Raw genomic sequence first — 26,234 nt, 5'->3', positions numbered from 1 at the left:
ACACACACACACACACACACAGAGAGAGAGAGAGAGAGAGAGAGAGAGAGAGAGAGAGAGCTTCATGACTGCTTTGTGCTGGATAGACACAAAAACAAGCCTCTCTCTCTCTCTCTCTCTCACACACACACACACACACACACAAACTTCTGCTTCCTTCTCTAGGGCTGCTGCTCCTCTTTTGGGGGATGGAGGAAAGAGAGAGAGAGAAACCAAAATTGGAGTCCAAATTGGAGAAACCAAATTGGAGAAACCAAAAAATGGCAGCTTTAAGACCAACAACATTTTATTCCAGGTATAAGCTTTTTGTGTGCAAGCACACTTCTTGGGAGGGTGGGAGGGAGGGAGTCTGAATTCTTCTGACAAGCACAATGTACATTGAGTAAATTACTTTGGCTTTTTCTGAAAAGTTGATTAAAAAAAAAGATTGGATTTCTCTGTTCCTATCTGGATTTATTTTCTTTCTAAAAGGCACTGATTAGGAATTAGAACACATGCATTGGTCCTTATATCTTAGAGAGTGGAGTGATTTCAGATGCCAAATGATAATAGTATACATTGGTAATGAGACAGGAAAACTAGCTCTCAACTCAGTCCGATACATTGTCTTGAGCTTCATTATCAGTTGCAATTCAGCAGTCTCTCTTTCTAATCTCCCTTTGAAATTCCTTCATAAAAGCACTGCTGCTCTTAGGTCAGCAACTGAATATTGTGGTTTCTAATGTCAGACTTATGTCCATTTATTATTTGCATCCTCCTGGACTGAAACCTCCTGGATGGAACTGAGACCTAGGTTTCCTGTCACATTACCAACACTGGTATCTCCATGCCTACTACCCTTCTGCATATCACACCTAATCCAATCAAGCCTGCTATTGTCATTCACCTGCTATTGCTATTTGACATCTGAAATCAACTTTATAAAGTTTATATCTCTGGTACCTTGTGTTACATTTTATAGCACACATGGCCCATCCCAACAAAGTGACATTTATATCAGATCCGGCTCTCATAACAAATGAGTTTGATACCTCTGACCTAGAATGTTGTTCTAAGGGCCTTCCTTCCATCCACCTATTTCCTCTACCTGCTCCATTGTCTAACCTTCAAGATGTGCTCTCAGCACCACTCTCCATCCTAGCTTAGGAAGATACCTAGAATGCCTGCTCTTCCTTTCCTATCATAATATGGAGTATCTGAAGAAGCATGCATGCACATGAAAGATTATACCCAGAATAAACCCTTATTGGTCTTAAAGGTGCCACTGGACTCAACCTTCTTTCTGTTGCTCCAGACCAACATGGCTATCCATGTGAACTTAACAATAAAGGATATCCATTTATTTTCTAAAGCAACAAGTTCTGTCTAGCCTTGACTCCTTAAAGCAGCAGCCCCATTCTGCTGGGGGTTTTTACAGCCGAATCACATAAGTGAAGTTCCACTCATGAACTGCAGCATCTGAGTAGTTTGGCTCTCAAGTCTTGAGCCCTCTGTGCAGAGGACGCATCACAGCCATTGCTGAATAACACTGAGCCTGCTGTTTGGTATTACTGTCACTCCAAGACCAAGGCAAGGATGTTTTCAGACCAGAGCATGTCAGGCTCTAAGCCTTCCTAGACCTCACAGCTGGGTATTTTTTCCCTTTTGCACTCAGTGACAGCTGGATATGAAAGTGATAATAATTTGTTCCAGTGTTTTTCATGAGGACGATAAAGCAACCAACTTGCCTTTCAATGGAATGAGGAGGAGAAATGACCATGTGCAATATCCATTAACAGTTATATTGTGAGCTTCTGGTTTATGGAGCAGTGATGGCGGACGTTCTCCCTGAACCGTGGGAGAGCGATCTGCATACCAGCGGTTTGGAGGGGTGCCACTTCAAGTGACACCCCCACGGAGCCTTTGTGATAGACTCTAGGCCAGAGGGCTTTTGATGGGTAGCCTCTTCGACGACAGAACATCAGAGAATTGAGGCTCCCCTCCACCCTGACGGTCCAGCCACTGTGTGGCCTCCGGGCACAAGCTGGCTTGACCGGACAAGCGCGGAGATTGAGCGGAATGGCATTTAAAGTGAGCGAAGTCAGAGAAACTGACCAACAATGAACGGGAGTTCAGAATAAACCGGATTATTGTAAAAGTGGATTCCCCTCCCCTCTGGCAAAAGTGGACCGCAAAGAGGCTCTTATGCAAATGAACTGATAAACGACACTAAGGGGAAGAGGGGAGGAAACACAACGAGTGTGTTTTGAGAGACTTACTTGAATACCGAAATCGTGGGGTGATTTTCCGAGCCAGGGAGAAGCAGTAGAAACTGTAAACAAATCGGGGAAAATGGCGGCCCAGCAAAGAAAGCTGAAAACGAAACCGCCGGGCAGCCAGAGCCCAAAACCGGAAGAGGGAGCAGACGTCATTAAAATGCTAGCGGACATGCTCAAGCCGGTGATGGAGCAACTCGATGGTATTAACCAGCAATTGACCATGATGAATAAGAACTTTGCATCTCAGCAGCTCCAGCTGAAAGAAACGGAGAAGAAAGTAGAGCAGGCAGCTGAGAAAATTAAAGAGATAGACACCACAAGTAAGAAATTGAAGAAAAGAATGGGAGAAGTTGAAACAAAGCAAAACTTCCAAGAAAGCCGTTTGCTACAACTACAGATGGAAAAAGCTAACATGATTCTCAGGTTCCAGGGAGTTCCTGAAGCGGAGAAAAAGGACCTGAGGAGGTTGCTTAGCAAGATCATCGCTCCAGCAATAGGCTTAACAGCGGATGACCTGGTAAAAGAAATGGAGATGGCCTATAGGGCATACTCCAATTATATTAAAAAAATAGCCTGCCTGAAGAAATAGTGGTCAGATTCTCAAGAAGACAGGCCAGAGATGCTATCTTAAAAGCAACATCAGCAACTCCACTGAAAATGGGAAATATAACCATCAAAACCTTAAAAGATATTCCATTTGAAATCCGACAAAAGAGGAAAAATTATAAGGACTTAATTTCTTTCCTCCTCTTGGGGTTTTAGTATAGTGTGGTTATCTATTCTTTATCCCTAGATGTAGTTCCCTCCCTAATATTTTCTTTGTAGTTTTGTAGTTTATTGCAAAAAAAAAATATCCCTTCAGGGATTTAAAAAAAACAAAAAAACAGTTATATTGTAAAGGCATATATGTTTACATAGATCATAGCTTCAAAGCAACGAAATCACTTTTTTGAGAATTTATCTTACTGCAACTCAATGCCAAGTGTAATGAGCTTTCTGTCTCTGATGTAAAGATTTGAGATTATTCCCAAGTGGGAGTAAGATAACCCCTACAATACAGGTAAGGAAAACTGTAAAGTTCACAGACCATTATAGTGTAAATACATGTCATTGCCAGTTTTACTTTGATACCTGTGCCGGCCTCCCTCTTATTTAATTTATGTAGAAAATGTATATGCTGTCTCTCCAGCAATCTGCTCCAGGCAGCTCACAAAGTACAAAGTATACAGTAAAATCATAAAAACAAGAGCATAAGAATGATAATTTTAAAAAGTTAGGGGCATTAAAAGAGCACAAAACAACAGTCAGTAGTCTGAAATCATACCCATAAAATGGGCTAGAAACTTTTAAAAGATGGAACCCCTCAGTTAAAAGCATAGATTAAAAGAAATGTTTTGGCCTGCTGCCTAAACGACAGTAAGGCAGGTTCCAAGCAAGGCTCAAGGAGGAGGACATTCCTTTTTTCTTTTTCTTTTTTTTTTGGAATCCCCGAAGGAATATTTTTTAGTTTGCAAAACTACAAAAACTACAAAGAAATAATAGGGAAGGGACTACATCTAAGGAGAAAGAAAAGCAAACCACACTAATCTAAAACCCCAAGAGGAGGAAATCTTTTCACTGTTAGTTAAAATGTTAGTATTATTAGAGTTTATGTCACAATATACTTGTAGAGTTCTTGCTTATAACAATTCGCTATTTATATGTTACTTTGTTAGTTGTTATGAGAGAAGTCTCTGATCATCTTCTTATTCTTCGCTTTAAAAGGCCATTTTCCAAGTCCTTCTGCCTTTACTTCGGCTTTCTGTCTCTGAAATCATACACCACTCTGGCAGATCCTGCACCCTTTTCTGCCGCAGAGTCCTCTACCATTCCCGAGGTAACAGAGTCACAAGACTTCATTTCTTCCTCTTTGGACTCTTCCTCTTCCCCCAGCTGTCGTCTCAAAAATTCTTTAGCTTTAAAAGTGGAGTCTATCTTCTCTCTTCTGTCATTGATTTTAAAGCTGACACCTTCGGGAACCGCCCATCTGTACGATATCCCATTTGTTTGAAGAAAAGAAATTAGATCCTTGTAGTTTTTCCTCTTTTGTCTGATTTCAAATGGGATATCCTTTAGCGTTTTGATGATTACATTTCCCATTTTCAGTGGGGTTGCTGAGTTTGCTTTTAAAATGGTGTCTCTAGTTTGTCTTCTTACAAAATTGACCACTATTTCTCCAGGTAGACTATTTTTTTAATGTAGTTGGAGTATGCCCTATAGGCTACTTCATTTCGTTTACAAGTTCATCTGCTGTTAAGCCTATTACTGGAGCGATAAGTTCACTGAGCACGTTCACTGAGCACCTTCTTCAGATCTTCTCGATCTGTTTCAGGAACCCCCTGAAACCTGAGAACCATGTTAGCTTTTTCCATCTGTAGCTCTAAAACTCGGTTCTCTTGGCAGTTCTGCCTCGTTTCCACCTCTCCCATCCTTTTCTTCAACTTCTTGCTTGTGGTGTCTATCTCCTTAATTCTCTCATTTGCCTGCTCCACTTTTTTCTCTGTTTCGTTCAGCTGGAGCTGCTGCACAGCAAAATTTTTGTTCATCACAGTCAATTGCTGGTTAATACCATCGAGTTGTTCCATCACCGGTTTGAGCATATCCGCCAGGAGTTTGAGGACATCTGTTCCCTCTTCTGGCCTCGGGCTCTGCCCGCCCAGCTTCATCTTAAACTTTCTCTGCTGGGCCTCCATCTTTTCCGCTTTGTTTACAGTTTCTACCACTCCCTCAAAACTTGGAAAACTTACCAACCGACTTCGCGATTCAGATAAGTCTCTCAAAACACTTTCAGTTTACTTCCTCCCCTCACCCCCTTCATGTCCGTTTACCACTCTCGCAAAAGAGGCGTCCCTCTTTGCAATCTCTGTTCTTGATCGCGGGGGGGGGATCACTTTTCAAAATACTTCGTTTTATTCTGAACTCACGTTCATTGTCGGTCAGTTTATCTGACCACGCTCAATTTTTACGCCATTCTGTTCGATCTCCGGTGCTTGTCCCGGTCAGTCCAGTGACTGGTCCTTCGGGGCGGAGGGGAGCCTCAATTCTCCGGCATTGCGCCATCGAAGAGGCTACCCCTCAAAAGCCCCCTGGCCTGGAGCCTATCGCAAAGGCTCCACAGGGGTGTCACTTGAGGTGGCACCCCACCAGGCCGCCGGTGTGCAATTCACCCTCCTCTGTTGTGAGGAGAGCGTCCGCCATCGCTGTTCCGTCAACCGGAAGTCGAAGGAGGAGGACATTCCAAAAGTAAGGTGCCACCACTACTGGAAAAAAACCCTTCCTCTGGTTGCCACCTGCACATCTGCAAGTGGGGGCACAGATAGTAGGGCTTGAGAAAAGTCTTTTTCACAGTTGACCTTTCAGGATGAACTCTGGAGAGGCTTAGGATGCTGGACCCAAGTTCACTTACACTAAATAAATGTAACAGAACTTAATCAGTAGTATTGTTTGGACAGAGCTAAGGAGAAACTCAAGACGCAGCCATGAGTGCTGTACCTCATAAAAGGAGAATCCGATACTGAGTAGCCCTTCCCCCATCCTCTTCTGCCTCCTGCGATTCTTCTGCATCAAGCCCACCAGTACTGAGCTACACGGCTCACTCCCACTTCCTTCATGGTCACTGTCTGGCTCATTCAGCTTGATTTTAAATTGAGGGTTGGTCCAGTATGTTGCTATAAAGGCAGAAGTATAAATACATAAAAGGTCAGAGGGGAATGAAAGGAGAGCCTCTCTGCTGCTAACACAGTCAAGTTTACTGTTGTCCGCACTGCAGGGAATAGTTCTGAGGAGAGAACTCCAATTTGGCTTTCAGCCCAGCCTTCCCATTATACTATATGCTTCCTTCCCCCACCCCCACCCCAGCTGTGCTGTGTATTTATTGCAGTAATAACAAATTGAACCACTAAGATGCATTCCCTGGGGAAATAAAGACCAGTTGACAAAACCACTCATTTATCCCCAGGAGACTGTTCCTGGACTAGATCCTCTAAGATGCAAGACTGAGCTGGAAAATTAATCGGGTTTTTTTTTAAAAAAACCTCATTGTCTCTAGATTGTTAAATTGCCGTTATATTCAGGTCCGTGCACAGAGGCTTGTTCAAAGTCCCATGATACTTCTGATCTTACATCATGGCATGGAGGTTCTGACCCTTAAGGCTGGAGTGGAATCTTGCTCTTCTCATCACAACGGTTCCTTCTATCTGGGGCCAATTTACACATTACAAAGTCGTTGAGTCTCACAGGGTCTTTTGACTGGATGTGCACTGGGAGTTCCCAAGTGTATATAGGCCCAATTTGAATCAGAACCCTGGTGCTCAGAGAAAAGTGAGCTAAGCCTCCTTCCTGTGCTGTTTTCCCAACCCGGAACTGCCCAGGAGAGCTGCTGTTTGCCCCAATGGGGAGACTTACCTGTAGCCATCAGTATGTCTAGGTTTCCCCAATGGGGCTTGTACTGAATCAGACCCTTGACTCATCAAGCTCAGTATCACTGACTGAACAGCAGCAGCAGCTCCCCGGAGTCTTGGGCAGAGAAAGAGCTTTCCCAGCACCAACTGTCTGCATTCCTTTAAGTGGCAATGTCAAAGACTTTACCTGGAACCTTCTGCGTGCCAAGCAAAATACAAAATCACTTCCATTAAAAAAAAAACACCATTGCTCATCCACTGTAGCAGCATTGGAGTCAAATAACTGAGGGTGCAAGCTTTCATTGTTATAGCAAAATTGGATACTATAAAATCTTCCACAATTACATATTTAAGAGAATCACCACAGCACTGAATTTACCAAGGAAAGGCTTACAAGTAAAATCATGTTTTACTGTCTTACAGAATAGCTGTTTTCCCAATTGGAATCGTTTTTTAAAATACTTAATTAACACATGCCACACTACTATTCATTTTAATTACCTATTCATGCTGGAGCGACAAACAGCACTACATTTAGAACTTAATTTAGCACTGGACAAATAAAAACAACGGTGCTTTGCTATACTGATATACTGTCTTGCATACATTTGGTTTGGCATATTTTAAGGCCATCCACACTGAAAATTGTGCAAGGTGGATTTTTGAAAATTAAAAACAAATAATATGGAAACAGTAAATCAGACTTTTGAATTTAACAGAGGCATGCAAGGTTACAAATGCGGACTTCATGAACCCAAGGTGAGTCTTCTATCAGCACTATCCCATACATAATTAGGCTGTAATATTTCACAGGCTGCATCTACGCAAGGACACGAAACAGCATGCATGCCACAGCAGCAGAAGGAGTCTTGGGAACTGGCAGAAATGACATCCACATGCTCTGTCGCCGCACAACTCACTGCTATGGCTGCTTCCAAATCCCCACCAGTGCAGAGTTAACAGTGATTGTGATGGGCTCCCTGCAGCCCAGAACCCATCCCTGCTTCTCTCATTTTCACTTTCCCTGCTGAGCCCCACTATCACGCTACAACACGGCTTGGCAGGAAAACTGGGCGGGGGGGACCATTAAGAAGGCCATAGGAGCGGGCAAATGGCACATGGGCAGTGAACTGCATCATGCCATTTTGAAAGGGTGTCATCCCTCCAGCCACGGCCACCTCACAATTCATGCTTTGAACTGGAGAACAGTGGGTTTTATTTAATGGGGAAAGCCCTAAGCAGCCCACAATCATGTTCAGAATGAGGACAGAGTCAGGTGAACACTGACACTCAACGTACGGGCTTCCAGCATGCCATCTTCGTGTGGAACCAAGCTAAGAAGTACATCTTAGTGAACGTAGTAGGATTTTTCACAAACAAAATTTTCTCGGGGCCCAATGAATGAATACATCTCTTTTCTGAGTTGGAAGTGGCCATAAAACTAATCTATATTGAACATCTCATTAGCAAATACAACTACTGCTTAGTGATGTAGATAAAATATTCCTGTCCCACGTGTCCTCCGCTCAAGGCAGTTCACAATACCAAATCATTTTTAAAAATTAAAATCTAATGATCAGTTTTAAAACCTGTCTGCAGTAATAGTTAATAAAACACAGAAATCATTCCACAGCAGCTGATCTCTATAGCTGGATGCCCTTCTGAATAAAAACCTTTGCTCCCCCTCTGAAAAGAGGCAAGAGAGGAGTAACCCCCATCTGCAGGAGGGCATTCCACACACTCGTGGGGCCAGGGCAGTGAAGGGCCTGGTCATCATAGCTGTAACTCCTACTATGAAGGGATGGAGCCCCATCCATTGATCTAACAGCCCCATAGTTTTGTACAGAGACACAACTGAAACCATCTTCAAGAAATCCTGCAATACAAATCTATGTATTTTGTCAGTAGCAATGGTCTGTTAATGGTTTAGTTCCTCCTGGAGACTTTACCTGGATAATTTTGACAGCCACCAGCTGTAGATCCTCTCTGCCAGTGTCCATTGAACAAAGTCTGGCTCCATTTATGAACCTCATTGCTTGTCAGAGTGTCAGGAGTCAAGTTGCAAATCTCAAGCCTTGTAAACTGCCTTTGAAAATCTGGGAAGGACATCCTGCCATCAGAAGAGCATAAAAGAATGCTTAGCGAATCTGGAATGTGGCCATACCCTCTTGTCATTGATTTAGTTTCTTCAGAGGCAGCAAACAGCAAGAGTACGAGGGAATAACTTGGCATTCCGCTTCACAAAGCTTTAGAAATTGCCATCAATATTTAAAACCTAAAATTCTCAATGATTAATGTTCTCAAAGCCACTCATGCTGTCCTTAGCTCACACTGGGTTGAATTCTAGTGTATCTGCCCCTGCCCTGCAATTGATAACTGCTTCCCACATGATTTCTTTGGATTGAATCCCAGACCAAGAAAGTATTCTTCCCAGCAGTTGTAAAGGAGAAGAGCAACAACTGACCCTGTGAAGCCTGATAATGCTAGCACTCCAGACAGCCATCATTCCAGACATCCATGGGCAATTTCTCTAACGGTACCAAGTGATATGGCCTTACCTCTAAGACATTTGGCCCATATGCAGTGGCTTGAGGGAAGGCAGTGAGATGACCACCCTCTTTCTGGGTAGAGTGGAGGGACACGTACACATCCCAAATGGATGTTACTGTTATACTGAAGCCACCATTTCAATGAACACCGATAGCCTGGCACAGACCCTGCCCCCACCATTACAGGGGACTACAGAGATCATTTCAGTTTCCGTTTGCATAGGGGCCTGCCAAACCAGAGGCAGCAAAAACTGCATCTGATGAGTTGTCAGCATAATGGCTGTGTTCAGACTGGCAGTTTGGCCCAATATAGGTGCCTGTCACAGACAGATTAAATGGGCCTGGTCACACAGCCACAGCTGCCAGCCGTTCCCCAAATGTACTCACCCCATTGTATGATGAGTTGGAACTGGAGTAAATAGGCACCATGTAAAACATGGTGTTTTCAGTTCCTACACATTCATCATGCGTGGCCGGATGTCTGGACACGGGGGAGCGCATGCAGAACGTATTGGTGGTCTGAACCTGCAGATCTGTTTCCGCCAGTGGGTTTTTTGTTGTTGGAGTTTCTGCCTATATGTGCGTATATGTGCACATGCACATGCCTGCATTATTTAACAAAACGACCAGGCAGCACACTCCGTGACTGAGGCGCTGCAGTAATGTGGATGCTTGGCCACAGGATAGCTATGCGGGTGAACTGCAGCAGTATGTGCTGTCTGGCTGGTATGCCCCACAATACTTCGAAGCGGTACAATTAGAGGCGGTGCCATATCACTCCATGCCGCCATTCTGACCGCAGCCAATGTGAGAGCACAGCTGAGAATCTACCATGTTTGCTTTTTTTTTTTTTTTAACCAATGCCAGCCATTTTCCTTGCTCACATTTTGAAAACACATGTGGGAAAGTAGCCAGAAAAGGACAGTACATAAAAATCTTTTGAATGCCATAATCTTCAGGAAGTAGTATGAAACACAAAGCACATAAAGCTCGTGGGATCTTCTCTGAAGTTCACATCTCTTCCTCATGTCTCACAATTCTGACATTATAGAGAAATGCCTTCAGCATTTTCTGGCTGCTTCCTTATGTACAGCATTTCAAGAACAGTGTGTAATTAAATGTCATTTGTCAGAATTCTCATGGACATTTCACCAGTAGAGTATCAGTTACAGGCTGTAATCCACTGAAACATACATTGAGTTGGCATACATATTTAATAATAGATTGTGTTGGTTAATCCAATGTTTCTTCTTTAAAAGCACTCTCAGTGACTAACTATCAAAGTCAACAGACAGTAAATTCCCAATATAAAAGGAGAAATAATAAAATCAGACGTAAACCATATGCTTCAGAAATCAGGCCTTGTAGTGATAAAAAAACATAGGCCCCTGCCACACGGCAGGGAAAACACCCGGCAAAGCGCGGCTAAAGAGAGCCGCATCAAAAAAGATACGCGCGGGCGGGATCCCACGGATCCCGTGCACCGCGCGCCGTTGCTCCCCGGCACGATCACATGCCGGGGAGGAAGAGTCAGAGGCAAGGGGGAGGCTGCCGAACTGCGCATGCTCAAGCATGCGCAGTTCAGCCGGAGGCCGGGATGTGCCGGCGCAAGGACGCGCGGCCGATCCCATGGCCGGTTTGAGGCGCTCTACTTCACAAGAACCACCCAGGTAGGTGGTTCTTTTTAGTGCGGGTTTTCACACGGAAGAGACAGATCGGGGACGGGCAGGCAACGATTCCCAGATGTTGCCGTGGGATCGCGCCCGTTTGATCCGCCTCCGTTCTGTCTCGCTCCCGGACCAAAACCCCTCGTATGAACGGGCCCATAGATGAACAGGATAGGTTTCACTATTACGTATAATGCTATAGCATAGGTCTCACATGGATCTGAGTGCAGATGAATCTGAGTGGGAAAGGCACTTCTCAGGATGCCACCACAGAGAAGGCCTTGCTCTGGTAGCCAACCACAGCTTCACAAGGCAGAGGTTCCTGGAGAAGACCTTGTGATCGAGAGCTTAACTGACAGTTAAATCCATACAGAAGCAAACTGCTTGTTAAGATGTGTTTGTAGACACATCTTAACATATCTAACATTCACAACATATCTAATTCACAATCTGGCCTCATCTGTGGATGCTTAAATCCTGAGATTGGGGTCATGGACAGACAAGTCAGATCTTTCTACAACCCTGAAAAAAACCCAGGTTTGCAGAAAAATCTGAAATCTTTAAAAAAAAAATTTAAACCCTCCAAAATGAAAGAAGCAGCTTTAAGAAATGAATTGTCTCAGTGGTCATAGCTAGGCAGCCACAATAGTATAGCCAGCGTTCAAGCTTTGGTTTCTGTCAGTAAAAGGCAGGGAGGGGGAGGGCCCTTTCCATAGGCATTTCAGCTTTTGAAAGAAGACTCTTTGGGGACAGACTCGCCAGCAACCACCAGGCTGCTTGCATGACTCACCCAAGCCTGGCTGCTTGCTACTGTTCAACAGCAGCCACCCTCCACAAAAGCCAGTGGGGTGCAATGGTTAGAGGTTCAGATTAGGATCTGGGAGACCCAGGTTCAAATCCCTGCTCTGCCGTGGAAGTAAGTTTGCAAACCTCCAGGTGGGGCCTGGAAATCTCCGGAACTACAATTGATCTCCAGACTACCAAGATCATGGCTGGAGAAAATGATTGCTTTGGTGGGACAGTATACCCTGATGAGGTCCTTCCCCTCTCCAAACCCCAGCCTCCCTAGGCTCTGACCCAGAATCTCCAGGAACTTCACAACCCAGAGTTGGCAACCCAGCTTGGAAGATCCCTGGAGGACCTTGGGCTTGCCATCAATCACATACTTTCAAAGTAACCTACCTCACAGGGTTGTTGTGGGGATAAAATGGAGGAGAGGATAATGGCATAACCTGCTTTGTGTCCCCATTGGGGAGAAAGGTGGAATATATATGAAGTAAACAAATAATAAATATAGTTGACTGTGGGGGCAGATGAAAGATAGGTTGGTGGGTGGGTGGGGAGAAAGAAACAGAGAAAGCCGAGGATATGGGGGCTACCAGGAGGACAGAAAAAGGTAATAGTGTGAGGAGGAGGATATGAGGAAAGTGAAATGCTCCCTGCAACTCCTTACAGGTTCCCCACAATGCAACTAGGCCCAGCCTGGCTGGCACCATACAGCTGAGCCCAATAGCTGGTTCCATGTGACTGGGCCACACTTTTCTCGAGGAAAGGCTGCCAGGGGGAGGGAAGGAGGGAAAGCTATAAACAGCCTTGTACCCAGAAAATTTTTGTTAGGGGGTCCCAAGGGGGCGGTTTAGTACAGTGGAGTTGACTATATCACAAGTAGCCTTGCCAAGTCCCCCAGGGGGTGGGGAAACCCCCGCCCCAGAGGCCCGTTCCCCGCCGCCGCTGGATCGGGCCCTGGGGGTAACTCCACCCCGAAGTACACGTCACCAGGAAGTGACGCTTCCATGCCGGGCACGCTGGGGGCGGGGCCACGGTCATCCGAGGGAAAACTATGTTTTTCCCTCGGATGGTCGTGGCCCCGCCCCCAGCATGCCTGGCGTCGTCAGGTCACTTCCTGGTGACGTGGATGCAGCGCGTGCGCACTTTGCGTGCTCCGAGATCAACCCGGGAGTCCCCCGCTCCACAACAAGGTAGGACTTGGCAACCCTAATCACAAGGTGGTTGTTGTTATGGAAATTAGGGTTGCCAAGTCGGTAATCGAGCCGCAGAGTTTTCCCTCTGATGACCGTGGCCCCGCCCCCAGCGTGCCCGGCGTCGTCACGTCACTTCTGGGTGATGTGCACGTCGGGATGGAGTACTCCCCGGGGCTTGATCCACCGGCGGCAAGAAACGGGCCTCTGGGGCGGGGATTTCCCCGCCCCCCCGGGGGGACTTGGCAAGCCTAATGGAAATATAGAGGAGGAGAGACATGGCTAGGTAAGAGTTGACAGATAAAAACAAGGCAGAGGAGGAGCAGCACTTACAGCAGTTTGAAAATAATAAAGAAAGATCAGTATTTGTGTCTGGAAGTTGTATTCTCTCTGAAGCACTGTGCATTGCTCTGGAATCAAAGCCTACCCCCAGAAGACCCAAGATCTCTGGCAAGCATTGTTGAAGGATCTGGGAGATCCCCTTGAAGTTTTATAGACTGCTTCCATTGGCTAGCTAGCTATTCCAATCTGCTTCCATTAGCTAGCTAGCTAGCAGCAGCAGCACAATAACCCCCTGAGCAGCACATTAACCCCTAGTGCCAAGGGGCTATTCTGCTCACATCCCCTTCCTATACCCCCCCCCCTTCATTTGCAGGCAATCCGAAAGAAGAGCAAAGACAGGAACGTTGTCTTGCACCTTCCAAAGCAGCTCAGGCATTACAATCACACTAGCAGCAAGTCTAGTTTGGGCTGAGACATGCTTCCCCTCCCCCGGCAAGCCAGGTGGGTGCTTCACAGAGAGGAGGAAGGGGGGAGGCAGGGATGTTTGGGGAGGGTGCCAGGCTATTGGGGGAAGGTGCTGGGCACCTGTAGGCACCCCCATGTGTACAGGCCTGGCTACAGACAAAGGGGAAGATAAATGTAGGTTGGTAGGTGGGAAGGAGAGAAGGAAGCCAGAAAAGGGGAGAGGCTATGGGGGCTTTCAGGGAAGGAACAAAGTTAGGGTTGCCGGCTCTTAGGAAATACCTGGAGATTTGGGGGTGGAGCCTGGGTAGGGCACTGTTTGGGGAAGGGAAGTTCCATAGAGTCCACCCTCCAAAGCAGCCATTTTCTCCAGGGGAACTGATCTTGGTCGTCTGGAGATCAAGTGTAATAGTGGGAGATCTCCAGGCCCCACCTGGGGTTGGCAACCCTAAATAAAGTAAATAGCAGGGCAGGGGGAAATAATATGTTCCCTCCCTGCAAGTCCAAGCGGGTCCCTGACTTATCAATATGTCTAATTCTCAACATGGCCCCATTTGTGCATATTTAAATCTAGAGACTGGGGGCATGACAAGATAAAACAGATATTTCTACAACCTGAGAAAAGCCCCGGGTTTTCAGAAAAGCCTGAAATCTTTTTAAAGATTAAATCCCCCAAATAATAGAAGCAGTGCTTGGAGCTTTAAGAATGTAGTCCCTCAGTGGCTATTCCTAAAAGGTAAAGGTTCCCTTGCTCGAAAGCCAGTCGAGTCTGACTCTAGGGTTGCGGTGCTCATCTCCGTTTCAAAGCCGAAGAGCCAGCGCTGTCCGAAGACTTTTCCGTGGTCATGTGGCCGGCATGACTACACACCAAGGCGCACGGAATGCTGTTACCTTCCCACCGAAGTGGTACCTATTTATCTACTTGCAATTTCTTGCTTTCGAACCGCTAGGTTGGCAGGAGCTGGAACTAGAGATGGGAGCTCACTCCGTCATGCGGCAACTTGGGTCTCGAACTGCTGAACTACCGACCTTCCACAGCCTGCAGTTCAGCGTCTTAACCACTTGAGCCACCGCAGCTCTATTCCTAGCCTATTCCTAGGCAACCACAAAAGTATTGCCAGCCTTCTAACTTTGGTTTCTCTCAGTAAAAGACAGGAGTGGGGCCTGGCCCTAATGAGTCCTCCCTCCCAGGGAGGACTCATTAGGGCCAGACCTGGCAGCAAGCACTGGGAAACTATACTACATGACTTGCATGACTCATCCAGGGTTGGCTTCTTGTGACTGTACAACAGCAGCCCCATGAAAGTAGGTTTGCCACGGTGTACTCGCCTGGCCAACAGGGGGCTCCCAGGGCACTTCTGGAAGACCAGAAGTTGCACTGAGCAACTTATAGTCAAACCGGAAGTTTCCCCTGATGTGATGACATTGCCCAGAAGTGACATCATTGCACTGGGGACATTGTGGTGACACTCTGCTTTTTGGACTAAACTCCCTGGTAAATTTGACCTCAGAACCATAAAGTTTTGCCCAAAAAGCAGAGTGCCGCCCCCAGCGTCCCCGACATGATGACATCACCCCTGATGTGAGGATGTTGGAGACGCACTTCTGGTTTACCCGGAAGTTGGTTGGGGGAGCGTGCATTTGCAGGCGGGGTTTTACCCGCCAGCCAACTGGCTGGTGTCAGGAAAGAGCCCAGCAAATTGGGGGATCCCCACCCCCACCAAGGGGCTGGGGTCCCTACATGAAAGGTTAGGGTTGCCACCTCCAGATTAGGAAATTCCTAGATATTTGGGGGACAAAGCCTGGGGAGGGTGGGGTTTGGAAGAGAGAGAGTAAGGTTGCCAGCCTCCAGTTGGGGCCTGGAGATCTCCTGGAATTACACCTGATCTCCAGGCAATAGAGATCAGTTTCCCTGGAGAACATGGCTACTTTGGAGGATAGATTCTATGGCACTGTGCCCAGCTGAGGTCCCTCTCTTCCCCAAACCCTCTGCAGGCTCCCCCCCCCAAATCTCCAGGTATTTCCCAACCCAGAGCTTACAAACCTAGAGGGGAGGGATGTCATTTGGATATGATGCCATAAAGGCCACCCCCCAAAGTAGCCATTTTCTCCAGGGGAACTGATCTCTGTAGCCTGGAGATCCGTTGTAATTCCAAGAGATGTCCAGGCCCCACCTGGAGGTTGGCAACCCTAAATGCAGTGTAGTAGTCAGAGTTTCAGACGAGGATCTGGGAGACCCAGGTTTGAATCACCAAACTGCCATAGAAGCTCCACTGATTTACTTGGGGCCAGTTATACATTCTCAGCCTAACCTTTTAAGTATTGAAAGGCAGGAGATGATTATCAATACAAGGCTTTTATTCAGAACATTACTCAGCTCTAATCTGACTCTGCAAAGAGCGGCATCCAAACTTATACTGTTCCAAACTGAACTATATACAATGTATATAGTTTCATGAGGTCTGATTTCATGAGGTCTGATTGGACCCAAGCGGAGCTTTCTGATAGGGTACTCTGTATGGATTTAGGACCATTAGAAGGTCTTTATTACGCCGCCAATCACAACAGATGAAGCTGGGATACCTTAGCACAAACTAGGTTTGCCAAGTCGCGGCAGGGGATGGTGTGTCTTTGCAGAATCCGTGCCATGCACGGTGAGACGCGTTGCACCCGCCGTCGCCAGGACATGATGCTACGCGTTGCTCTGGCAATGGGGCTCCAAACAGCCCCATTGCCAGAGCGACACATAGCATCATGTCCTGGCGACGGCGGTGCAACGCGTCTCACCGTCCCCGCGGCACGGATTCTGCAAAGACATGCAGCTCCCCCGCCGCGATTTGGCGAGATTTGGGAGCCCTAGCACAAACCATAACTAAACAGCTTAGAAATAACTCAGAACATAACATAACCTACCTCACAGGGTTGTTGTGAGGTATTATTGTGGGGAGGGGGTAGAGGGGAAAGTGTGGTGTGCCATGCAACTCCTTGACGGTTTCCACCATGCAACTGGGCCCACTTGGTGGCCAGTGTCAAAAGATCACTTAGCCCAGCTCAGGCTAAATGCCTTTTGTTACAGGGCTGCAACACAAAATTACAGAACCCTGGGATGTAACTGTTCACGCACCAGTCTGGTAGTCAGCCACCAGCCCTTTTAACTAACCCAATAGTCAGAAGCAAAAGGGCAAAGCTTCTAACTCTCCTGGGTCTAAATCAGAAAGTCCACCCTGTGAGGTAGGCTCAGAGAATAAGTTTCTCACAAAAGACAATTTGCAGTGGTAGTTGGTCAGCCAGTCTAGACTCTGGATTTAGACTTGAGGATTGTGAAACCAAATAACCACAAGAGTAAATTAAAATATATTTTTATTAAGGTGCAAGGATACTTTAAAAAAGAACAAAAGACTGTAAGGATAAAATAATAAAATTAGAGATTCAAAGGCTAACTACAACTGTATTACATTGGTTCCAAGTTACAAATTATTACCCATTTTCAGATGGAAGTTTCAGTGATCCAAAGTGGTTCTACTCCTGAGTCACCACAGGCCAGAGCAGAATGGCCCAAGCAAGGAAGTATCCAAGATGGCCGAAAGTGAGCAAGATGTCTACATGGCTACATCTCAGGTAGCCATTATCAAACTGAGGATAAATTACAATCTCATGTTTTTATGGGTAAGGGACCCTCGTGGTTCCAGGCCTATGAACTAAACTTGCCAGCCTCCAGGTGGGGCCTGGAGATCTCCTGCTTTTACAATTGATCTCCAGCTGACAGAGATCATCTCCCCTGGAGAAAATGGCTGCTTTGAAGGGTGGACTCTATGGCATTGTACCATGCTGAGGTCCCTCCCCTCCCCTCCCCTCCCCTCCCAAAACCCCACCCTCTCTCGGATTCACCCCCAAAGTCTCCAGGTATTTTCCAACCCACTGCTGGCAAACCTACTATGAACCAATAAGATCTCTTATTGATGACACATAGCCAAAGTGTTGAACCAATCGCTGAACAGGTGGTCTAATCTGGGAGGAAGGAACAAAGCCAATCTGTAGCTAGGCTCAGCCCCTTTGCCACAAGTGCAGATCATGGGCCTAATTGAAATGAATGTGGCTAACTGGAAAGCCTGTACCAGGCTTCACACTCCCTTCTGCAGGTGCTGTTATCTAGGCTGCACAAGGTCACCACGTTCCTCCTCAGCAAGGCAGTCTTGGACTCTATTTAACTGACAAGCAGGCCGCATTCGAAGCCTGAACCAAAATTTGAATCAGAACAGAATTTCAAGGGAACCAAAGTTCTTTACAGCCAGAACTGCACAGAGTTGTGCTAGGGAGAAGCTTCTATAGGAAGTGAAAGAGGGAAAGCAGAAGACTGCATGGCATGTAAAGGTAGCTAGTTACTCAATTTCCCCTCTATGCCCTCCCCATATTTTCTAGGAAGCAGGCCTACATTGAGACCTACTCATCAGCATGTGCGCAGCTTTATATGTCCACATTCTATTAAAGATCACACCAATTAAAAGACTCTCACCAAAATTCACCATCGTCTGCTTGCTTATCCAGAGCCTTTTTTAGCGTGGGGTCAATATAATTCCACTCAGGAGCACTGCAAGGACACAAGAAGAGAAACTGGCTACTACATTTTCCATTACAAAATAGTGTGTGTGTGTGTGTTTTAACAAGGCACAATGGTAAATATTATCTGCAGAGTTCAGCTCTTTTACCCATTCTAACATTTATATGAAATGTAAACCAGTAAAGTACACAGCTGGAAAAGAAGATTTGGTCACAGAACCAGTGTGCAGGAACACAGTGCCACTGCAATGAACTAAAGGAATGTATGATCAGTACCGTCTCATCCATCCTGTAGAGAGTGCTGTCTCTGGCATTCTCTCTGACAGGGAGTTCATTAAGGTCAGCTGTACTCGTTGACAAGGATGGCCACATTGCAGCTAAGGTTCAATAGAAGTCTGTGGCTCCAAGGACCTGCTTTGGGCTATGGCCTCAACACTCAGAGCACCACTCTGCAGCAAATAGCAATTCAGGCTGAAAGAGTTTCTACCCTTATCTCTGAGGGTCATAATTTCAGTTGCTGCCATGTGGCAGCAAACCACACACGTAGCCTCCCTTGTGACAAGAATAACTGAATGGTGAGGAATGTCTGGGCAGCAAGCCTGGATACCTAGAAAGCTACTTCATAAAAGCAGAAATAGCCCATATTCCAATTTTCACAAGACACTTTCTAAGAAGATAGGAACAGCCAGCTGGATCAAACGTTCCACCTAATCCAGCACTGGTGGCCAGAGGTACTAAACAGGGTTTCTAGACCTTGCGGTGGAGGTGAGTGTCCCCTGCTGACAGGCCCTGCCCCCCAGCAGCTGATTGGCGGGGGGGGATTTACCTGGAGAAAGAGAAAAGCCCAGGCCTCATCACCAGCATCACACAGGAAGTGATATCATCACACCACCTGCATCCAGGCAACGCTCTGGTATTTGGGCACAAACACTATGGTAGAAGCCAGTGTTACCATAGAGCTTTTGCCCAAATACCAGAGCACTGCTAAATATCACTGGTGTGATGATGTCACCTCTGGTGCGATGCTCGCTATGAGACCTGGGCCTTTCTCTTTCTTCAGGTAAATCCCCCCCTTCCCCTGCCAGTTACCAGGAGGGACCTGGCAACCCTAGCACTAAAAGATAAACAGCAGGAGCATCAAGGACAAAGCCTCCCTCTGCTGCTGCCCCCCAGCCACTGGCATTCACAGGTATTCTGTCTCTGAACATGGAGGTTCCATTTGCAATCATGGCTCAGAGATGGCCCTCTCCTCCATTCTGTCTAATCTCTTTTTAAAGTCATCTAAAATAGTGTAGGTAAAATTCCACAGGTTTCAGTGCCTTGGTAATTTTGAATGACTTTTCCTGCATCTTTTCCAGCTGTATGATCCCCTTCTTGGGATACAGAGACCAGAACTGGACACAGTATTCCAAATACAGCTTCACCATAGATCAGTACATGAGTATTACAATAAAACTGTTTTATTTTTTATTGCTCTAATAATCCCTAGCATACAACTACCTTGTTCACCACTCTCTGCTGTTTCACTGATCAACAGTGATCCATCATCACCCCAAGATTTATTTTCCTCTCTGTTGCCACTAGCTCAGACCCTCTCAGTGTACATTTAAAATCAGAATTTTTCTTCATGCACCACTTTACAAATTGAAGTTTATTTGCCAGTTGTTACCCACTCACTCAATTTGAAGAGGTCCTCTTGGAGCATCTCAAAATACACTTTCTTTTTCACTATCCTAAATAATTTGGTGTCCTCTGCAGACTTGGCCTCTTCCCTGCTCACTCCCAATTCCAGATCCTTTATGAACAAAATCCTAATGCCAGTCCATAGACGACTCCGCGCTTGCTTCTCTCCAATGTGAAACCTGTGTGTTTATTCTTCCCCTCTGCAGTCTGTTGTTTAACGACTTACTCATCCATGAGAGGACCCATCCTCTTATCCCAGGACTGTTTATTCAGGAAACTTAAGTTTTAATGGCAACTTGCTTATTATTGTTAGGAGTTTCACAGCCGAGTGCCAAAACAGCTTTCGATTCACAATAGTGATCAAGGGACATATAGTTTTTCCACTATTAATTTGTTTATTCATGGAAGTCTACACAGCACGAAGGCCTTTAGACAAAATAATATAACAATAATTAAAATACATGAGAAAAAAAGAACATTTATAGCCACAGAATCACTGGATACGTAACTAGGTACTGAATTAATGGCAGTAGCTCACTTCTCAGCCTTTTGGCTAAGAAGAATAACATTGTTCATACCTTGTTTTTGATGCATGCACCTGCATTTTCTGGGACTTCTTTGTATACATTGTTATTTCTGCTATTTCTAACTGCATGACATTTTCTTGAATAAAAGTGAATTGGTCCCATATGAGGTCATCCTTCATGTTTGACATTAAACAGGGAGAAATGACGCTCAGAAATACACTTTGGATCTTTTCTCCTTTAGAGCAGCAAGGTCACATATATCTCACTCCTGAGTAGAAGAAGGTCAGTGGAATTTTTTAAAATATTGATTAAAAAGATCTGCCAGCTTTTACATTCGCTTTTAGTTAAATTTCTTTCTGAACAGGAAATATTTTTCTTCCTGGGCATCAGAAGAATCCACTTAAATAAGAAGATTGGCTTTTTCATCTGTCCCTGCCCCCAGCTATGAACTCAGTTGTATTACGCAGACATGGTTATTAGATTATTCTACTAATTTATTAATATTTCTTGTGTCTTCTCAGGTGTCACTTGATTTAATAACTTTCCAAATGTAACAAGACTTTACTTCCGAAGAGACAGAATGCACAGTTTCATACAATTATGATGGAGGGCCAGGGAGGATTATTTTTGCTCGCTTTTCCAGTGTTATGTTCAGAAAAGTAGCATGCACACGCTCCCCACATTGAGATGCCTGAGCTATTCACGCCAGAGAAACTTGCACACCTCACAAGTGGTAAATTGCCTGTAGGCTGTAGCCAGTAATTGCATGAGATTTGCATCGAGGTTGAAAGCCCTTCTTAGCTATGAAGCTCCCTTGGTGACTTTGACCATCTCTTAGCCTAGCCTACTTAAAAGGGTTGCTGCAAAGATAAAATACAAAACACTGGCATATGCTTCCCTGAGCACTGTAAAGAAGAAGTGGAACAGACAGCATAGTGGTCCGAGTGCTGGACTAGGATCTAAGTAGGATTGCCAGCCTCCAGGTGGGGCCTGGGGATCTCCCGCTTTTACAGCTGATCTCCATCTGACAGAGATCAGCTCCCCTGGAGAAAATGGCTGTTCTGAAGTGGAATCTATGGCATTGTACCATGCTGAGGCCCCTCCCCTCCCCAAACCCCGCACTCTCCTGGATCCACCCCCAAAGTCTCCAGGTATTTTTCAACTCAGACCTGGCAACCCTAGATCTAGGAGACTGCAGGTTTGAATCCCCACTGTGCCATGGAAGCTCAGTGGGTTGCCTTTGTCCAGTCACCCACTCTCTGCCTAACCTACCACACAGGGTTGCTGTAAGGACAAAACGGAGGCCAGCAGAAAGATGTCAGCCACTTTGGGTCCCCTCCCACTGGGGAGAAAGGCAGGATATAAATGAAGTAAATAAATAAATAGAGGGTTAATATCCACTTCAACAGTGGCATGTGAGTATGAAAAATTCATGATTTTAAAACCATGTAATTTTATGCCAGTTACATAGCAGAAATACATGACTTACTTATCGCTCCATGCTCCAGTCCACTCCACTTCACCCCATGGATTTCTTATTCTGACTAGTTTCTCTGGGTGTCCACGGTAGTTAACCTGTAGGAAGCATAACAAACAAAATCTCAGCCCCTAGTAGTTCCATTACCAGCCTATAATATATCCCTTTGTCTATTTCCTTAAAGATGAATGCAGTGTACACTATTTGCCATAATCTCTTGCTAGTCAGTACCAAAAAATTCATGGAACTCTACAGAGTATTGGCAGAACTGGGGAAGTAATCTGATTTCACACATGCAGAGTTGATTTCCTTAAAGTTTACTGCAATAACAAAATTTGCAGAAAGAAAGAAAGAAAGAAAGAAAGAAAGAAAGAAAGAAAGAAAGAAAGAAAGAAAGAAAGAAAGAAAGAAAGAAAGAAAGAAAGAAAGAAAGAAAGAAAGAACTGTAGGCCTTCCAACAGCAGAAGAGCCTTCAGGCTGCAAGAAATTACTGAGAGGCAGAGAGGAAGCATAAGGGATGGGTGGTGGGTGGGACAAGGGAAGCATTCAGTAGGCTCTAAATAGTAGAAAGAATGCAGTACAGCTCCCTAGAGTTCAAATGGACTAAACAAGCCCTGTTTTATTGATGAAAATGATCACCTCTCCAATACATGGAAGATAAAAAAAGATGTCACCTATTATGACACTTCAAACAACAAAGTGTTCCCCATACACAAACTTCTTACAAACCTCCAAAGAAGGATATTCTACATTTTCCCTGAGCAATTTGTTCTCACATGGTGAGGAGCTGAGACTCCTGTGGTAGAGCATCTACCTTGCATTCAGAAGATCCCAGCTTCGATCCCCAGTTAAAAGACTAGGGTGGTTGGTTACGTTGCAGCAACACTGGCAAGCAAAACTTCAACAGGAGAAGCCATCTCCATCACTGCTTCCTCTGTTGAGGTTCTGCCATGTGTCCTTTAAAGGACCAGAAACTTTGTCGCAGTAAGTGGCAGTCTTGCTTCCTGCTGTGATGAAACAGCAGCAGCAACACTGGCCAGTGCACTCTGAAATTGGAATATTGGGGCCCTGCTAAGCAGGACATTGGGATTTTGTGTTCTGAGCTTGCTAGAATTTTCTTTTGTATATAGCACCTGTGGGGGACAATTTGGATGGAGACCCTGGTGCAATGGGGCAAGAGATTTAACCCTTTTCTCACCCTCCATTTTTCCACCTGAAGGGGCACTGCTTAACTATAGCTGCTTGGACATTTGCCCAAATGGAGCAAATAGCCACTCTGAGGGTCAGAGGATCAAGACTGTGCTGTAGTCCTGATCTGAATTGGGTCCCTGCACGTCTGCTGTTTACAAAGACAAAAAATACCTGGGAACTGAGCATTCCCACTGTTTCAGCTAGTCCCACCATTTAGAGCAGAGGTGTTGAACGCATTTGTTATGTCACTTTGTCGGTCTGGGCCATGTGTACCATAAAATGTAATGTCAGGTACCAGATATATCTATATACTAATAGCCAAGGGTCCCCAGTGTGTGCAGATACTTATTTCTGCAAATTGGGGGCACATGGAGGCTCAACAGAAATTCCTGCACACTTGAGGCATTACTGAGGTGTGCAGAAAAATCTGACATGTTAAAAAAATATATGGGGATACTTAAATCCCCCCCAAACTGAAACTGTGTTCTCGCGCATGTGTGGAGAATGGACTTGCCGTTTGGAACTGTGGCAGAGCTTGCTGCTGGCAGCTGCGAGGGAGCCGGGGGAGCCTTGGCAGGTGGGCAGCTGGGATCTGAGCAGGGCTCGCCGCTGTTGCTGCTTGGTGGGTGGGCGGCTGGGACCCAGGCAGGGCTTGCCGTCATTGCTGCTGGGCTCACCTGCAGCCGCCTCCTCCTCCTGCTTTGCAGGCCGGGGGCCGGGGGGCATACTCCCCCCCGCAAGTATTGCGGTTCTCACTTCTTGTCTATATACTAATAGCCAAGATGCCCCCTCTGTACAGATATCTATATCTGCACATCAGGGGCACTTGGGGGGCAAAGAGATTTTCATACACACTTGGGACAATCCCCAAATGTGCAGAAAAATCTAAAAAGTTTAAAAAAACTACACGGGGGATACCTAAATCCCCTGGAAAGTAAAAAAAGTGTTCCCTGCGCATGTGCAGAGAACACACTGGGAACAGTGCCTCGCAGCCATTGCAGGGGGGGAGGCTTGGCGGGCCCAGAGACTGGGAGTCACTCAGGCCTCATCGCCAGTGCTGAGGGGGAGGAAGGGAACTTTGGTAGGCATGGTGGCTGGGAGCTGCTCGGGCCTCATCGCCAGTGCTGGGGGGAGAGAGGGAAGTTTGGCGGGCCCGGCGGCTGGGAGCCACTCGGGCCTCATCGCCAGTGCTGGGGGAGGAGGGAAGGAAGCTTTGCGGGCCTGGTGGCTGGGAGCTGCTCGGGCCTCACCGCCAGTGCCGGGGGGGAAGCTTATCTGTGGCCGCTTCCTCCTCGGCCCTGAGGTCCTCCTGCTTCTGCAGGCCGAGAGCCGTGGGGAATACTCTCCTCCGCAAGTATCGTGGGTCCCTCTTCTTATTCCTTTCTAATAAAGACCCCAGTGGCATCAGCCTTTGATTTAATGACACTTTCTCCAAACACTTGCCACCCCAGTTGTGATGAAGTAACTGTCTCTAACACACTTCCTCCTACTTTCTCCCATGAGGAACACTTCCAACACACAACCCCAGCCAATCTCCCTTGCTCCAAGCCCAGAAAAAATAAAATAAATCGTTTTTACTATTATTCCCCCCTTCCTGTACAAGAGTTGCTCTGGCTCCCCCAAAATGTGGTCAGTAATCAAATCTTATGGGGTTCCTCCACAAGAGTTGCTCTGGCTCCCCCAAAATGTAATCAAATCTTATGGGATTCCTCCATTTCCCCTACTCTCAGTTCTCTTGCTGTGTTCAGCCTCTATGTGTGGCTGCTTCTATGTGCCTTCCCCTGTACTCCTACCTGAATCATTTCCCTTGGCATTTTACCAGAACTCTTGCTCAAATCCCTGTCGCCTTGGCAAGCTCTCATCAGGGAACTCCAAGCATCATAGCATGCGTAGGCTTAAAAGCTTCCTAGAGGGCTTCCTAGAGGCTTAGAATCTCCCCAGACAGCTTCTCCATGCAGAATCACTCAGGATACAAAAGACAGTATTCTAGTGTTTGGTGCTATGTGCATAGTTGATATTATTTTGACTGCATAATTGGATGTTATATTCCATGCAATAAACTATCCCTGTTTTCCAGAATTCCAGATTTCAGCTTAGAAGCCCTGTCGCTTCATTACTGTCCCCTAAAACAGTATAGTGGCCTGAATGTTTATGTCCGAAAGATCAATAACACAAGCACCTGCAACTGATCTGAAATTTCCCTGCCAGATAGGCCAGGGCTTATTTTTTAAAAAGTTAGCTTCTTTAAGGTGCCCCTGGACTTTTTGTTTATTTAGCATCTCACATCAATAGAGCAGCCCAACAATGAACCCGCTTGCAGGGCCTTCCTGATGATTTGGTACAGGTTGGGTGGGGCTTTCCTCAGGTCATAAGCTTCACAGATGCCACCAGTAAAATCTTCAAAACCTTCTAAAGTAGATCCTCCAATAAGAGCCTCATAGGAGCCATTCAACCTAAGGTGAAAGAATGATGTGAAAACAGAGCAGCACTAAAAGAGCATAAGGCCATCTTCTGTTCACAAGCCTATACTAAAAAAGGATTAAATTAGTGCATAAACATTTTTCAAGGTGCTGAGAGAGCTTTTTTAAAAAGATGTGGAGTACAGGTCAGGAAAGACCACAGTCATACATACAGATTGCCCAATTTACTAGCTATGTACACTAGGATACAATCAGCACCAGTAACATGTCACATCTTCTCCTAGGCTACATTTATTTCATCTCTTTTGTTATGGAACTCAAGACAATGAGGAATTTCACATTACCCTTTTTAAGCCGGTTTGAAGCCATTTTTGATCCCGCGTTGAGTAAACCGCTATAGTGCTGCCATTTCACACATGGCTTTCCTCTACCGGTAAACAGCTGGATCTTAAGTGGTTTGCCATAGTGCTATAACACAACACTCCAGGCATTCCAATGGAATTGCTATAATGCTGTTTTGCTGTTTTGTTATAGCGCTATAGCACTCTAAAGCAAACCTTTAAAAAAAAAAACAGCCAAAGATCGCCCGTGCAGGCGAAAAACGGTGGGGAGAAGCGTTTCAGATCCGGGAGAAGAAACTGAAGACTACTTGGAAGTGGCTTCTGTGGAAAACAATAAAAAATATTTTTAAAAAAAGACTACTTGGAAGTGGCTTACAGATAAAACGATTCAGCCCCGTTTCC

At 45.8% G+C, this 26,234-nt stretch overlaps 1 protein-coding gene across 1 annotated transcript in view; it reads right to left on the bottom strand.

Moving 5' to 3' along the window:
- CAPN8 (calpain 8) overlaps positions 1-26,234 on the bottom strand; it is an 80,323-nt gene that overhangs the window by 36,759 nt on the left and 17,330 nt on the right. The window contains 5 exon segments of the mRNA XM_015424575.1: positions 5,790-5,965; positions 8,647-8,807; positions 18,150-18,224; positions 21,893-21,978; positions 25,251-25,524. Coding sequence (XP_015280061.1) covers positions 5,790-5,965; positions 8,647-8,807; positions 18,150-18,224; positions 21,893-21,978; positions 25,251-25,524 — 772 coding nt within the window.

Source organism: Gekko japonicus, unplaced genomic scaffold, assembly GCF_001447785.1.
Source record: "Gekko japonicus isolate JY-2015 unplaced genomic scaffold, Gekko_japonicus_V1.1 scaffold404, whole genome shotgun sequence".
NCBI classification, from domain to species: Eukaryota; Metazoa; Chordata; class Lepidosauria; order Squamata; family Gekkonidae; genus Gekko; species Gekko japonicus.
Note: the sequence above shows the minus strand (reverse complement) of the source record. Positions and strands in the feature narration are given on the sequence as shown.